The sequence below is a fragment of the Oncorhynchus tshawytscha genome, linkage group LG24 (assembly GCF_018296145.1).
Source record: "Oncorhynchus tshawytscha isolate Ot180627B linkage group LG24, Otsh_v2.0, whole genome shotgun sequence".
Taxonomy (NCBI): Eukaryota; Metazoa; Chordata; class Actinopteri; order Salmoniformes; family Salmonidae; genus Oncorhynchus; species Oncorhynchus tshawytscha.
In genome coordinates this window covers 27,306,645-27,323,739 of record NC_056452.1, presented here as the reverse complement: position 1 = coordinate 27,323,739, position 17,095 = coordinate 27,306,645, and the positions used below count along the sequence as shown (strand labels likewise).

The 17,095-nt window shown below is 43.4% G+C and overlaps 1 protein-coding gene across 1 annotated transcript in view; it reads left to right on the top strand.

Moving 5' to 3' along the window:
- The first annotated feature begins 355 nt into the window (after positions 1-355).
- The window catches only part of LOC112223349 (calcineurin subunit B type 1-like), a 40,523-nt gene continuing 23,783 nt past the window's right edge, over positions 356-17,095 (top strand). Inside the window, exon 1 of the mRNA XM_042305598.1 lies at positions 356-572. Coding sequence (XP_042161532.1) covers positions 570-572 — 3 coding nt within the window. The 5' untranslated portion in view covers positions 356-569. The remainder of the gene's footprint in view (positions 573-17,095) is intronic.

Genomic DNA, 17,095 nt, shown 5'->3' with positions numbered 1-17,095 from the left:
GTTATGAACGCAACATTAATCCACAACATGGCGTTGAGGATGTGCTGAGATCTTCAAAATAAAAGTGTTCTGTTTCACATGGCACTGAAGGGAGAAGAGTGCGAGCTGTCCTTCCATTGTGCCCTTGAACATTGGCAGAACCCACTCTCTTTTTCTATTTGGGGTAGGCTACATTGGAAGACTGGCAGTGGCTAGACCCAAAGCATGAATTGCAGTCTTTCCTTGTCCATATACTGCTCTAAAGTAAGGAAACAAATGAGTCATGTTGAACTTTCCCTTTAAAACATATGGGCTTTTATTTAGAAATGCAGGCTGCTTGCTGGCTCCTCTCATCCCCCTCCACACCTACCTTGTCCCTCCTCCTCGTTACTGACCCGCCCTGCGGGTTTCCCTGTGCCACTGCGGTGAAACCAACTGTAAAAGAGGATCTGGTTAAAAAAGTAAACAACAGCCTGAATATCACGAGCGCCGTGTTTTGTAATAGCGAGACCCCCAGTTTATATAGTTTTTATTTTTCTTCTTTTCGTTCACATCTCCGGGTCAACCTATTTCATCATCCAACCGGTAAAATGGTAAGCAAACGGCCGCGACTCTTATTGTTACCCACCAAACGACAGAGAAACGCCACAGTAAATATGGTCAAATGTCTGCAGGTAGAGGGACTATAGTCTACGGGGTTTTTTTTTTGTGACAGTTTGTTGTGTTATTACCGTGTTATATGTGTCGCAGAGTGAGACGAAACCATACCGCCCTCCCTCGCAAGGGAAGAGGAAACGCTTTCCGTGCCAATTTCGCCTCTGTTTATTGGGCAGTGCTATGGCCGAGATATGCCCTTCCCAGTCGTAAACCGGTCTACGCTGTAAATCCAGCGATATGTTGTTATCCTAAAGTAGATACCAGTCAACACTCTCTATCATAACATGTTGGGGGGGAAAAAACATATTGTGCGACACTAGGAGATTTGACATGTTCTGTTTTCATGTTGTTTCCCCTGACCGTGAGTGAATGGCTATCTTGACCGATCTGTAGCCTACCCTAATTTGCTGTAATCTGCTTTATAAATAAGATTACATGGTGTGTACGTTGCATTTAGCAGGCAGGACTAGACATAAACAAATCAAGGAGAGGGGATGAGAAAAGACCGAAGCATGTAGCCTTGGTGTTGCAACACTCAATAACCCCCTTTCATTTCGTCTCGCTACAGTGTGATTTAGTTCTGATCAAGATTACAAGGTAGCTACTGTCGAGCTCTAGCAACTTTATTTAACCTTTATTTAACTAAGAAACACATTCTTATTTACAATGACGGCCTACCAAAAGGAAAAAAGGCCTCCTGCGGGAACGGGGGCTGGGATGAAAAATAAAAATATAGGACGAAAGACACATCTTGACAAGAGAGACAACACGACAAAAGGAGAGACCTAAAACAACAGCATAGCATGGCAGTTAACACACGACAACACAGCACGGTAGCAACACAACATGACAACAACATGGCAGCAGCACAACATGGACACCTGCTCGTCCAACATCTCATTCCAAAACCATGGGCATTAATATGTTGTTGGTCCCCCCCCTTTGCTGCTATAACAGCTATAACAGCCTCCACTCTTCTGGGAAGGCTTTCCACTAGATGTTGGAACATTGCTGAGGGGACTTGCTTCCATTCAGCCTCGAGCATTAGTGAGGTCGGGCAGTGTTGTTGGGCGATAAGGCCTGGCTCGCAGTCTCTGTTCAAATTCATCCCAAAGGTGTTTGATGGGGTTGAGGTCAGGGCTCTGTGCAGGCCAGTCAAGTTCTTCCACACAGATCTCAACAAACCCTTTCTGTATGGAGCTCGCTTTGTGCATGGTGACATTGTCATGCTGAAACAGGAAAGGGCTTTCCTCAAACTGTTGCCATAAAGTTGGAAGCACAGAATCATCTAGAATGTCATTGTATGCTGTAACGTTAAGATTTCCCTTCACTGGATCTAAGGGGCCCGAACCATGAAAAACAGCCACAGACCATTTTTCCTCCTCCATAAAACTTTACAGTTGGCACTATGCATTAGGACAGGTAGCGTTATCCTGGCATCCGCCAAACCCAGATTCATCTGTCGGACTGCCAGATGGTGAAGTGTGATTCATCACTCCAGAGAACATGTTTCCACTGCTCCAGAGTCCATTGCTGGCGAGCTTTTATGCTACTCCAGCCGACGCTTGGCATTGCGTATGGTGATCTTAGGCTTGTTTGCGGCCGCTCGGCCATGGAAACCCATTTCATGATGCTCCAGACGATCAGTTCTTATGCTGACGTTGCTTCCAGAGGCAGTTTGAAACTTGGTAGTGAGGGTTGCAACCGAGGACAGGTGATTTTTACGCACTACGCGCTTCAGTACTCAGTGGTCCCATTCTGTGAGCATGTGTGGCCTACCACTTCGCGGCTGAGCCGTTGTTGCTCCTAGATGTTTCCACTTCCCAATAACAGCCCTTACAGTTGACCGGAGCAGCTCTAGTAGGGCAGAGTTTGATGAACTGACTTGTTGCCACATTGAAAGTCACTGAGCTCTTCAGTAAGCCCATTCTGTGGCCAATGTTTGTCAATGGAGATTGCATGGCTGTGTTCTCGATTTTATACACCTGTCAGCAACGGGCGTGGCTGAAATAGCCGAATCCACTAATTTGAAAGGGTGTCCTCATACTTTTGTATATATAGTGTAGATCATTTTAGGCTAGCCAACAGGCTACCCCATCGATGGAGGCTACACGGCTAGGCTACTCTGGGCTGTGAGTGACTGAGGTGGGGTGCAAGGAGGACGGTGGCACTTGCTTAAGCATGAATGACCTGATATAGGGACCGTATGCTGCCTAGAAATCGAGCACCACCCACATACATACATATCGACTGAGCGCTAGCCGGGTAGCACTAAACTAAGAGATAAAAGACGTGGCTAATTACCACACAAGTCATGATTCATCCTGCCTGGCTGCCTGGAGACGCACGCTCCCTGTGTGGTGCCTGTCAAGTGCATGTCTGCCCACTCACGCAGGATTTATTAGCACAACTGTTGCATTGCTTCTTAGCGCAAGGAGCGAATACAATTGTGAACAAGCCTATATGATCTCATGAGTCCAGGTGAGCTAATGAAACATGCACCTCTGGACAAATCTTGGCTATAGTATGATAACTGTGCATTGAATGGGTTCTAGAACAAGGAGCTAAGGTTGCATTTACACAGGCCGCCTAATTCTGACATTTTGCCACTTAATTGGTCCATCAGATTGGCTCTTCAGTCACTTAATTGATATTTTGACCAATCAGATCAGATCTTTAGCCACTAATTGGGCAAAAGATCAGAATTGAGCTTCCGGGTGTAAACGCAGATCTCTTGAGTCCAGGTAGCCCAATGAAAGGTGTATACACCATCCGTTCTTGGAAATGTGATTTTTTTTCTCCCAATGAGCTTTGAAGACCTCCTGCCTAAAAGGTATCAAACAGTCCAACGGGCGATCAATCAATCGATCAATCCTGCATCTCAGCTTTTTCACAGTCTGGCCAAACATAAGCCAGTATATACCATATAGAGCTAGCTTTTACAGTCACGGTGCCTCGTGTAGGCCTTCTCACCTCTGTGCCTCAGACTTGGACTTTACACTCAGGCAGTTTATTCTTAATACATACCAATTCCCTCTTGACCACCCACCCAAACCCTACCAAATCCACACCATCCACCAACTCTGACAGAAGCATCTGATGGAAGGATGAAAGCCAGCTGGTTTACAACCTTTCTTCAGGAGTATAGTTTGACACCCTGCCCTAAACACCCACACACACACACACACACACACACACACACACACACACACACGAGAGGATTAGCTAGTGAGAGTATTTAGCCTGCTGATATTTAGATTATTCTTTTCAGATTAGCACGTAATCCGTCCACATAGTGTTTCTCTAGCTCTCTTCCATTCATGTGGTAGCAGCCAGGAATCATGTTCTGACTGGTGCTGCTACAGACAGTTCATTGAGACAAGAGGGACAAAATAATAACCTCAAAGATGGCAAATGGTAACTATTCTGTAAAACAAATCAAGCAGGTTAGTTGTAATCAAATGAGTCATTATAGTAAAGAAAGAATGGTGCTATTTAGCAGATGCTTTAACCCAAAGAGTCTCACCAAAACGCTTTGATCCAACGGTAGTCCATGCATACATTTTAGTGTGGCGACCCCGGCGGGAATCTAACCCACGACCGACAGGCAGCCCAACTCTGATCATCTTCAACTAAACTGGTCTTTTTTTACCAAACAGATCAGAGTTTTTTTTTTTGGACAATATTTGGACATAATATCAGAATTGGGCTGCCTGTGTAATTGCAGACTTAGTTTCAACTTCCAACCCCCCCCAAAGAAGTGCTTGAAAATCAGTTGAATCAATATACATGCTCTCTGCATTAGTTAGTCTAACATATCATCTGGGTAAATACATTTCCCGTGTGTAACCTTTGATGTATGTAATGTCGGGTGTCAGGCCAGGTGGTGAGTGTCAATGGTGCCAATTATATATAGAAGTTGGCCCTGCATCTACTTACAATATTGTCTTATAATTGGCATGTGTAATATACAATACTATTATGAGATACGGTCAAAACGGGAGATTATTTTGGCGTTCGTTTTGAAGGCCTGATTGTGATTTGGACGACACAACTCCTGCTTGTTTGGACTGGAATAGAAATAACAAGGAGAGTTAGACCAGACACACATCCTCTCCCTATGGGTTCCCTTTATCCAGATAGGTATCTCTTCTAATTAGCTAGGTGTTGTTTGCTGTAGAGATCCATCAGCTGAATCAACAGTGTTGCCAGATTGTTAATCATGAAAAAATGTGTGTTTTGTGCTGTGTGCTAATTGATTCTGAATGAAACATACATTATTGATGAGAAAACACAGTCGGTGGCTCTCTCTCTTTCTCTGTCTCGATCGCTCTCTCGCTCTATCAATCCCTCTCTCGCTGTCTCTCCAGCTGCCTCTTTCTCTGTCCCCCTCTCCATAACTCTACCCTCTGAGAGGCTTCATTTACATTTTAAGCGGCATATTAAGATGTGAGCTTTATTTAACACAACTTGTTTATTGATGAGAGGAAAAACAAAACAACCAGCCATGTTATTTCTGACACAACCAACCGCGTAGCCTAGTGGTTAGAGTGTTGGACTAGTAACCGAAAGGTTGCTAGATTGAATCCCCGAGCTGACAAGGTAAAAATCTGTCGTTCTGCCCCTGAACAAGGCAGTTAACTCACTGTTCCTAGGCCGTCATTGAAAATAATAATTTGTTCTTAACTGACTTTCCTAGTTAAATAAAGGTACAATTAAAAATGCTAAAAATTCTGACACAGAAGAGGTGTTATTTCTGACACAACCAGCCTCGTTATTTCTGACACAGAAGATTTGTTATTTCTGACACAGAAGATGTGTTATTTCTGACACAGAAGATGTGTTATTTCTGACACAGAAGATGTGTTACTTCTGACACAGAAGATGTGTTACTTCTGACACAGAAGATGTGTTATTTCTGACACAGAAGATGTGTTATTTCTGACACAGAAGATGTGTTATTTCTGACACAGAAGATGTGTTATTTCTGACACAGAAGATGTGTTATTTCTGACACAGAAGATGTGTTATTTCTGACACAACCAGCCTCGTTATTTCTGACACAGAAGATGTGTTATTTCTGACACAGAAGATGTGTTATTTCTGACACAGAAGATGTGTTATTTCTGACACAACCAGCCTCGTTATTTCTGACACAGAAGATGTGTTATTTCTGACACAGAAGATGTGTTATTTCTGACACAGAAGATGTGTTATTTCTGACACAGAAGATTTGTTATTTCTGACACAGAAGATGTGTTATTTCTGACACAGAAGATGTGTTACTTTCTGACACAGAAGATGTGTTATTTCTGACACAGAAGCCTCGTTATTTCTGACACAGAATATGTGTTATTTCTGACACAGAAGATGTGTTATTTCTGACACAGAAGATGTGTTATTTCTGACACAGAAGATGTGTTATTTCTGACACAACCAGCCTCGTTATTTCTGACACAGAAGATGTGTTATTTCTGACACAGAAGATGTGTTATTTCTGACACAGAAGATGTGTTATTTCTGACACAGAAGATGTGTTATTTCTGACACAGAAGATGTGTTACTTCTGACACAGAAGATGTGTTATTTCTGACACAGAAGATGTGTTATTTCTGACACAGAAGATGTGTTATTTCTGACACAGAAGATGTGTTATTTCTGACACAGAAGATGTGTTATTTCTGACACAGAAGATGTGTTATTTCTGAAGCAACCAAATGGTAAGAGAGTTGACCTGAGGCCTAAACTTAGTAACTCTATAATCCTAAACACTCCCAATCTCCTTTCCTGTAGGCCTAAATCCTTACCTCACTCAACCTGCATTTATTTGACCAGTGAGGGCTACATACGCCCAGAGCATTTTATAAACAGACCTTTATTTAGAAAATAGTTACATCATGCTTTGCCACGTCTTGAAATGAGACTGACCTTACCTCCTCTGGCTAAACTAGTATTCCACATATTTCTATACATCCTAAAAACAGCTCTCTTTTATTAACAGATTTCAAACTTTATTTTGAAAACAGGCCTAGTTGCGTGCGTTGCCGCGTCTTTCGAATGGGATTGATGCTGTCCGTATGACAAAGTGTAATGTATGTATGTATGTATGTATGTATTAGAGGTCGGCCAATTAATTAGGGACGATTTCAAGTTTTCATAACAATCGTTAATCGGTATTTTTGGACACCGATTTTCCAATTTTTATTTTACTTTATTTAATTATTATTTTAATTGTTTAAATTTACACCTTTTATTTAACCTTTAACCTTTATTTAACCATGATTTAACTAGGCAAGTCAGTTAAGAACACATTCTTATTTTCAATGACGGCCTAGGAACAGTGGGTTAACCTCCTTGTTCAGGGGCAGAACGACAGATTTTTACCTTGTCAGCTCGGGGATTTGTTTTTGCAATCTTCCAGTTACTAGTCCAACGCTCTAACCATCTGCTTTACATTGCACTCCACGAGGAGTCTGCGTGGCAACCTGCGTGGCAGGTTGACTACCTGTTACGCGAGGGCTGCAAGAAGCCAAGGTAAGTTGCTAGCTAGCATTTAACTTATCTTATAAAAAACAATCAATCTTAACATAATCACTAGTTAACTACACATGGTTGATGATATTACTAGTTTATCTAGCTTGTCCTGCGTTGCATATAATCAATGCGGTGCCTGTTAATTTCTCATTGAATCACAGCCTACTTCGACAAACAGGTGATGATTTAACAAGCGCATTTGCGAAAAAAGCACTGTCGTTGCACCAATGTGTACCTAACCATAAACATCAATGCCTTTCTTTAAAATCAATACACAAGTATGTATTTTTAAACTTGCATATTTAGTTAATATTGCCTGCTAACATGAATTTCTTATAACTTGGGAACTGGTCATTTCTCTTGCGTTCCGTGCGAGCAGTTTGGGCCGCCTGGCTCGTTGCGAACTGTGTGAAGTCCATTTATTGCTAACAAAGGCCATAATTAATTTCCCAGAATTGTACATAATTATAACATAACATTGAAGGTTGTACAATGTAGCAATGCACAATGCAGCTATTGTTCTGTTTATGACTTCAAGCCTATCAACTCCCGAGATTAGGCTGGTGTAACCGATGTGAAATGGCTAGCTAGTTAGCAGGGTGTGCGCTAATAGCGTTTCAAACGTCACTCGCTCTGAGACTTGGAGTAGTTGTTCCCCTTGCTCTGCATGGGTAACTCTGCTTCGAGGGTTGTCGATGTGTTCCTGGTTCGAGCCCAGGTAGGAGAGGGATGGAAGCTATACTGTTGCACTGGCAATACTAAAGTGCCTATAAGAACATCCAATAGTCAAAGGTATATAAAATACAAATCGTACAGAGAGAAATAGTCCTATGATTCCTGTAATAACTACAACCTAAAACTTCTTAACTGGGAATATTGAAGACTCATGTTAAAAGGAACCACCAGATTTCATATGTTCTCATGTTCTGAGCAAGGAACTGAAACGTTAGCTTTCTTACATGGCACATATTGCACTTTTACTTTCTTCTCCAACACTTTGTTTTTGCATTATTTAAACCAAATTGAACATGTTTCATTATTTATTTGAGGCTAAATTGATTTTATTTATGTATTATATTAAGTTCAAATAAGTGTTCATTCAGTATTGTTGTAATTGTCATTATTACAAATACATTTCAAAAATTGTCCGATTAATCGGTATCGGCTTTTTTGGTCCTCCAATAATCGGTATCGGCGTTGAAAAATCATAATCGGTCAACCTCTAGTATGTATGTAACACCAGGGAAGTAGCCAAGTTTGCGTTGTGTTGTTCTGAGAAAAAGGAAAGTTAAATTCTAATAGTCTAATCCCATGTATCCCCTTGCTCTTCGCTGCTTAAAATACCTTCTGGACGTCTGGACTGGAGGGAACACAGTGTGCGTGTGTGTGTGTAAAGTGTGTGTGTGTCTGTGTGTGTGTGTGTGTGTGTGTGTGTAAAGTGTGTGTGTGCGTGCATGTGCGTGTGTGTGTGTGTGTGTGTAAAGTGTGTGTGTGTGTGTGTGTGTGTGTGTGTGTGTGTGTGTGTCTGTGTGTGTGTGTGTGTGTGTGTGTGTGTGTGTGTGTGTGTGTGTGTGTAAAGTGTGTGTGTAAGGTGTGTGTGTGTGCAGTCAATTTACATACAGTTAAAACAGTGAAAACATTACACTTCACAACACATTATTACACACTACATCTACAATACATAATCCATAGGTACCTGTGTGTAAAGTGTGTCTCCACAGTCCACGCTGTTACATAAGGTCTAGTTGTATCTTTTTCTTTAAATCTGATTGTACTGCTTGACTGAGTCACATGATGTGGAGTGGAGTTCCATGCTGTCAAGGCCCTATGTAGCACTATGTGTTTCCCGTAGTCTGTTCTGGCCTTGGGGACTGTGAAGAGACCTCTGGTGACATGTCTTGTGGGTTATTCATGAGTGTCTGAGCTGTGTGCTAGTAGTTTAAACAGACAGCTTTCAACATGACAATAGTAGTGATGAAGTCAATCTGTCCTCTAGGAGAGATTGAGCTAGGAGAGATTGACATGCATATTATTTATGTTAGCTCTCTGTGTACATTGAAGGGTAAACTGTGCTGCTCTGTTCTGGGCCAACTGTAATTTGCCTATGTCCCTCTTTGTGGCACTTGACCATATGACTGGACAGTAGTCCAGGTACAACAAAACTTGGGCCTGTAGGGCTTGTTTTGTTGATAGCAGTGTCAAGAAAGCAGAGCAGCACTTTATTACGGCCAGACCTCTCCCTATCTTAGCTACCATTGCATCTGTATGTTTGACCATGACAGTTTACAATCCAGGGTTACTCCAAGTAGTTTAGTCTCCTCAACTTGCTCAATTGCCACATCATTCATTACAATATTTAGTTGAGGTTTAGGGTTTAGTTAACAATTTGTCCCAAACACAGTGGTTTTAGTTTTTGAAATATTTAGGACTAGCTTATTTCTTGACACCATTCTGAAACTGACTGCAGCTCTTTGTGAAGGGTTTGCAGTGATTTCAATTGCTGTGGTAGCTGATGTGTATAGTGTTGAGTCATCAGCATACATAGACACACAGGCTTTACTCAGTGTCAGTGGCATGACATTTAGTAAAGATTTTAAAGAAGAAAGGGGCCTAGATAGCTGCCCTGGGGAATGTCTGACTCTACCTGGATTATGTTGGAGAGGCTTCCATTAAAGAACACCCTATGTGTTCTGTTAAGACAGGTAACTCTCATTCCACAATATAACATGAGCTGTAAAGCCATTACACAAATGTTTTTCCAGCAGCAGATTTGGATTGTTAATGTCAAAAGTTGCACTGAAGTCTAACAAAACAGTACTCTCACAATCTTCTCTCAGCCAATCATCAGTAATTTGTGTAAGCACAGTACATGTTGAATACCCTTCACTATAAGCGTGCTGAAAGTCTGTTTCTTAATTTGTTTATCGTGAAATTGCATTGTATCTGGACAAGCAGAATTTTGTCCAAAAGTGTTGGTAACAGGCTGATTGGTTGGCTGTTTGAGCCAGTAAAGGGTGCTTTGCTGTTCTTAGGTAGTGGAATGACTTTTGCTTCCCTCCAGGCCTGAGGGCACACACTTTCTCTGTAGGCTTAGTTTGAAGAGGTGGCTAATAGGAGTGGTGTCATGCCTACTCCTCCTCCTTCCCTCCGGTGCTCGACGTCGCCGGTCTACTAACCACCGGCCCTGTCAAACATCATTACGTACACCTGTTCACCATCATTACGCACACCTGTTCACCATCATTACGCACACCTGTTCCCCATCATTACGCACACCTGTTCACCATCATTACACACACCTGTTCACCATCATTACACACACCTGTTCACCATCATTACGCACACCTGTTCACCATCACTACGTACACCTGGACATCATTATTTCCTTGATTACTTCCCCTTTATTTAACCCTCAGTAGCCATTAGTCACTAGGTAGTATTGTTTTGATTCACATTCTGCACACATCTTACATTTTGTTTATCTGCATTTATTCATTCTTAAACTCACCTTCTGCACCTGCTTCCTGACTCCCGGCGTATATGTAACAAGTGGCAATATCGTCCGCTATCATCCTCAGTAATTTTCCACCAAAGTTGTCAGACCGAGGTGGCTTGTCATTGTTGATAGACAGCACAAATTGTTTTTCACCTCGTCCACATGCACTTTACTGAATATAAATGACAATGCTTGTCTTGTAGGTTCGGATTTTGTTGTTATCATGTCATGCCTAAGTTAGCTAATCTTGCCAATGAATAAATCATTAAAGTAGTTGGCAATATCAGTGGGTTTTGTGATGAGAGGGATCTGATTCAATGAATGATGGCGACGAGTTCGCCTTTTTACCCAACATTTAATTTAACCAATCAGAGTCTAAGCCAGGGGATGGGGGTTCTACTAAGCTATATGGAATTGTTTTAAGAAGGTACTAAGCTATTTGGAATTGTTTTAAGAAGGTCATACCAAGGATCATTTAGCAAATTTTTTATTTTAAGACCCCTGGAAGTAAAAAAAAACACACAAAAAAAACATTTATTTGATTAAAAAACATGTCTTCCTGCGATTAGCCCATTCAAACGCATGGAACAACAGATAGTCCCCCCAAAAAATATCAAAGGGAAGTTTGTTCTGAAGTGTCTCTCCTATATCTGAGAGATATAAGAACGATTGGGAATTTTTATTTGTAATCTTTTTTTTTTTTCCACATTTTTGGCATTAAACTGTCCCCATATATACTGTACTTCCATTAAAAAAAATTCAACTGGTACTGGCGGAGCTTCAGACAAGTTTTGTGAGGCCTGTGAGTATCCTAGAGCAAAACATGTACAGTACATGTTCGTGAGAGTCACCGTTGTGCAGAAGGGGTCATATTAGGGGTCATATTAGGGGGTCGTATTAAGGGGTCGTATTAGGGGTCATATTAGAGGGTCATATTAGGGGTCATATTAGAGGGTCATATTAGGGGTCATATTAGCGGGTCATATTAGGGGTCATATTAAGGGGTCGTATTAGGGGTCATATTAGGGGGTCATATTAGGGGTCATATTAGGGGTCATATTAGCGGGTCATATTAGGGGTCATATTAAGGGGTCGTATTAGGGGGTCATATTAGGGGGTCGTATTAGGGGGTCATATTAGGGGGTCATATTAGGGGGTCATATTAGAGTCTAGCCCGGACGGTTTGAATGCTACGGAGACACGAGTTTCCTGACACTTGAGGAGGCCATAGAGCAAAACGGAGAACACCATTGTGTTCGCAAGAGGGCCATAATAGGTTGTAGGCTAATAAGTTTGTAGACCGCTTGGACGATACAGACTGATTCTCAGGATGTCACAGGGTCTGACAAACACCTCTCTAGCTCTGTCACCTTTCTCTCCAGATGTGGAAGTGTTACATAGGCTGTGCGGCCGGCCATTCCTTTTGTTTGCTCGTTAGTTATAATAGAAAGTAGATAGTCTGAATGACTTTCTGAGGAATTCTGCCCCACATTGTAACAAACCAGATAATAGCCTGTTGTGTCTTAAATGGGTGGAATTTACACCGATGAGATGTTCTGCTGCGTTTGTGACAGATTTCACACCAGAGGCTCTGCACACACACACACACACACACACACATCTCTCTCTTTCTGCTCTGGCTCATTTGCACAGTCAGGCTTTGGTCTATGTCGGAAGTCACTAACATTCAGGCTTTGGCCTATGTCACGCTATGTCATAATCTGGTTTAGGCCCTACGTCACTGTCTTGTTTCAAGCAAGCTAATGCAGAAGTGACCAGACCTGGGTTCATATACTATTTAGGGTGACTTACAGACAGTACCAGACCTGGGTTCAAATAGTATTTAGGGTGACGTATAGACAGTACCAGACCTGGGTTCAAATAGTATTTAGGGTGACTTATAGACAGTACCAGACCTGGGTTAATATAGTATTTAGGGTGACTTATAGACAGTACCAGACCTGGGTTAATATAGTATTTAGGGTGACTTATAGACAGTACCAGACCTGGGTTCAAATAGTATTTAGGGTGACTTACAGACAGTACCAGACCTGGGTTCATATACTATTTAGGGTGACTTATAGACAGTACCAGACCTGGGTTCAAATAGTATTTAGGGTGACTTATAGACAGTACCAGACCTGGGTTCAAATAGTATTTAGGGTGACTTATAGACAGTACCAGACCTGGGTTCAAATAGTATTTAGGGTGTTTCAAAGACATTTGGCATGTATTTAAATACACAGTGTATTTTCCAATACTCCAACATACTTCCATGTGTTTAAAGAGATTCTCCGGTACTTTTGTATACTTTCTAGCCAGTAGTTCTGAAAGTAACGCCCACGAGACAAAAGTGGTCCCCGAAAATGGTGCACTACAATCAGTGTAGATGAACGGGAGGAGACGTGGTTAAAGAAGGATGTTTAAGCCTTGAAACAGTTGACATGGATTGTGTATGTGTGCCATTCAGAGGGTGAATGGGCAAGACAAAATATTTAAGTGCCTTTGAATGGGGGTTATGGTAGTAGGTGCCAGACGCACCAGTTTGTGTGAAGAACTGCAACGCTGCTGGGTTTGGTCACGCTCAACAGTTTCCCGTGTGTATCAAGAATGGTCCACCATCCAAAAGACATCTAGTCAAATTGACAACTCTGGGACGTATTGGGAGTCAACATGCATCCCTGTGGAACGCTTTCGACATCTTGTAGAGTGCGTGCCATGACGTATTGAGGAGAAAAAGGGGCGGGGTCGACATCTTGTAGAGTGCGTGCCATGACGTATTGAGGAGAAAAAGGGGCGGGGTCGACATCTTGTAGAGTGCGTGCCATGACGTATTGAGGAGAAAAGGCGGGGTCGACATCTTGTAGAGTGCGTGCCATGACGTATTGAGGAGAAAAAGGGGCGGGGTCGACATCTTGTAGAGTGCGTGCCATGACGTATTGAGGAGAAAAAGGGGCGGGGTCGACATCTTGTAGAGTGCGTGCCATGACGTATTGAGGAGAAAAGGGGCGGGGTCGACATCTTGTAGAGTGCGTGCCATGACGTATTGAGGAGAAAAAGGGGCGGGGTCGACATCTTGTAGAGTGCGTGCCATGACGTATTGAGGAGAAAAGGGGCGGGGTCAACTCAATGTTAGAAAGGTGTTCCTAATGTTTGGAAAACTCCGTGTATATACAGTAAAAAAGTTTGGACACACCTACTCATTCCAGGTTTTTTATTTATTTCTTACTATTTTCTACACTTTAGAGTAACAGCGAAGACATCTAAACTATGAAATAACGTACATGGAATCTTGTAGTAACCAAAAAAGTATTAAATAAATCAAAATATATTTGAGATTCTTCAAAGTATCCACCCTTTGCCTTGATGACAGCTTTGCACACTCTTGGCATTCTCTCAACCTGCTTCATGGGCTCCTGAGTGGCGCAGCGGTGTAAGGCACTGCATCTCAGTGCTAGAGGTGTCACTACAGACACTGGTTCAGCGGTCTAAGGCACTGCATCTCAGTGCTAGAGGTGTCACTACAGACACTGGTTCAGCGGTCTAAGGCACTGCATCTCAGTGCTAGAGGTGTCACTACAGACCCTGGTTCAGCGGTCTAAGGCACTGCATCTCAGTGCTAGAGGTGTCACTACAGACACTGGTTCAGCGGTCTAAGGCACTGCATCTCAGTGCTAGAGGTGTCACTACAGACACTGGTTCAGCGGTCTAAGGCACTGCATCTCAGTGCTAGAGGTGTCACTACAGACCCTGGTTCAGCGGTCTAAGGCACTGCATCTCAGTGCTAGAGGTGTCACTACAGACACTGGTTCAGTGGTGTAAGGCACTGCATCTCAGTGCTAGAGGGGTCACTACCTTCCCTGGTTCAACGGTTCAACTGCATCTCAGTGCTAGAGGGGTCACTACAGACCCTGGTTCAGCGGTCTAAGGCACTGCGTCTCAGTGCTAGAGGTGTCACTACAGACCCTGGTTCAGTGGTCTAAGGCACTGCATCTCAGTGCTAGAGGTGTCACTACAGACCCTGGTTCAGTGGTCTAAGGCACTGCGTCTCAGTGCTAGAGGAGTCACTACAGACCCTGGTTCAGCGGTCTAAGGCACTGCATCTCAGTGCTAGAGGTATCACTACAGACCCTGGTTCAGCAGTCTAAGACACTGCATCTCAGTGCTAGAGGTGTCACTACAGACCCTGGTTCAGCGGTCTAAGGCACTGCATCTCAGTGCTAGAGGTGTCACTACAGACCCTGGTTTAGCAGTCTAAGACACTGCATCTCAGTGGTAGAGGGGTCACTACAGACCCTGGTTCAGTGGTCTAAGGCACTGCGTCTCAGTGGTAGAGGTGTCACTACAGACCCTGGTTCAGCGGTCTAAGGCACTGCATCTCAGTGGTAGAGGTGTCACTACAGACCCTGGTTCAGCGGTCTGAGGCACTGCATCTCAGTGCTAGAGGCGTCACTACAGACCCTGGTTCAGCGGTCTAAGGCACTGCATCTCAGTGCTAGAGGCGTCACTACAGACCCTGGTTCAGCGGTCTAAGGCACTGCATCTCAGTGGTAGAGGTGTCACTACAGACCCTGGTTCAGCGGTCTAAGGCACTGCATCTCAGTGGTAGAGGTGTCACTACAGACCCTGGTTCAGTGGTCTGAGGCACTGCATCTCAGTGCTAGAGGCGTCACTACAGACCCTGGTTCAGTGGTCTAAGGCACTGCATCTCAGTGCTAGAGGTGTCACTACAGACCCTGGTTTAGCAGTCTAAGACACTGCATCTCAGTGGTAGAGGTGTCACTACAGACCCTGGTTTAGCAGTCTAAGGCACTGCATCTCAGTGCTAGAGGTGTCACTACAGACCCTGGTTTAGCAGTCTAAGACACTGCATCTCAGTGGTAGAGGCATCACTACAGACCCTGGTTCAGCGGTCTAAGGCACTGCATCTCAGTGCTAGAGGTGTCACTACAGACCCTGGTTCAGTGGTCTAAGGCACTGCGTCTCAGTGCTAGAGGAGTCACTACAGACCCTGGTTCAGCGGTCTAAGGCACTGCATCTCAGTGCTAGAGGTATCACTACAGACCCTGGTTCAGCAGTCTAAGACACTGCATCTCAGTGCTAGAGGTGTCACTACAGACCCTGGTTCAGCGGTCTAAGGCACTGCATCTCAGTGGTAGAGGTGTCACTACAGACGCCTTGGTTAGAATCCAGGCTGTATCACATCCGGCCGTGATTGGGAGTCTCGTAGGGCGGCGCTCAATTGGCCCATCGTCGTTCGGGTTTGGCCGGTGAAGGCCGTCATTGTAAACAAGAATTTGTTCTTAACTGACTTACCTAGTTAAATAAAGGTTAAAAATGAGGTAGTCACCTGGAATGCATTGCAATTAACAGTGTATACATGTGTCTTTTGTCTTGCCCATTCACCCTCTGAATTGTCAAGACAATCCATGTCTCAATTGTCTCAGGTTAAAGAAGGGTTTTCAAGCCTTGTCTCCTCCCCTTCATCTCCACTGATTGACATGGATTTAGTGACATCTAGTGACAACAATAAGGGATCACAGCTTTCACCTGGATTCACCTGGTCCGTCTATGTCATGAAAAGAGCAGGTGTCATTAATGTTTTGTACACTCAGTGTATATATTTTCTGGGACCAAGTAAAAAAAAATTAAAAAAAAAATGTTATGTAAAGAAAAATAAACAAAAAAAGGCCTATACAGTTGACATGTCAGAGCATAAACTATACCAGGAAGTTCAAGGAACTGTCCATACATCCCGAAGTAGAAGTGTGATGAGGCATATATCTGGGTATAAAACAAGTTCTAGAGTGTTGAAAGTTTCCAAGAGCACGGTGGTCTCCATCATTGGGAAATTGAAAACATATGGAACTACCTAGACTCTGTCTAGAGCTGGCCATCTTGGCACACTGAGCAACAAGGCAAGGAGGGCCTTGGTAAGGGAGGTGACCAAGAACCCAATGACCACTCTGACAGAACTACAGAGTTCCTTGGCTGAGATGGGAGAACCTGCCAGAAAGACAAGTCTCTACAACACTTCACCAATCTGGGCTTTATGGGAGTGGCTAGACGGAAGCCACTCCTGAGAAAAAGTCACATAACAGCACGCCTGGACTTAGCAAAAGTCAATAGTACGCAAGTATAAACACCATGGGACTACGCAGCCATCATACCGCTCAGGAAGGAGACGCATTCAGTCTCCTAGAGATGCACGTCATTTGGTGTGAAAAGTGCAAATCTCGTAAGGCACCAGGCAAAAGTTTCTGTGGCATGATAATAAAAAAATAAAAAACTCTTTGGCCAGAATGCAAAGCGCAATGTTTGGAGAAAAGCAGGCACAGCCCATCACCAATCTAACACCATCCCTACTGTGAAGCATGGTGGTGGCAGCATCATGCTATGGGGATTCTTTTCAGCGGCAGGGACTGGGAG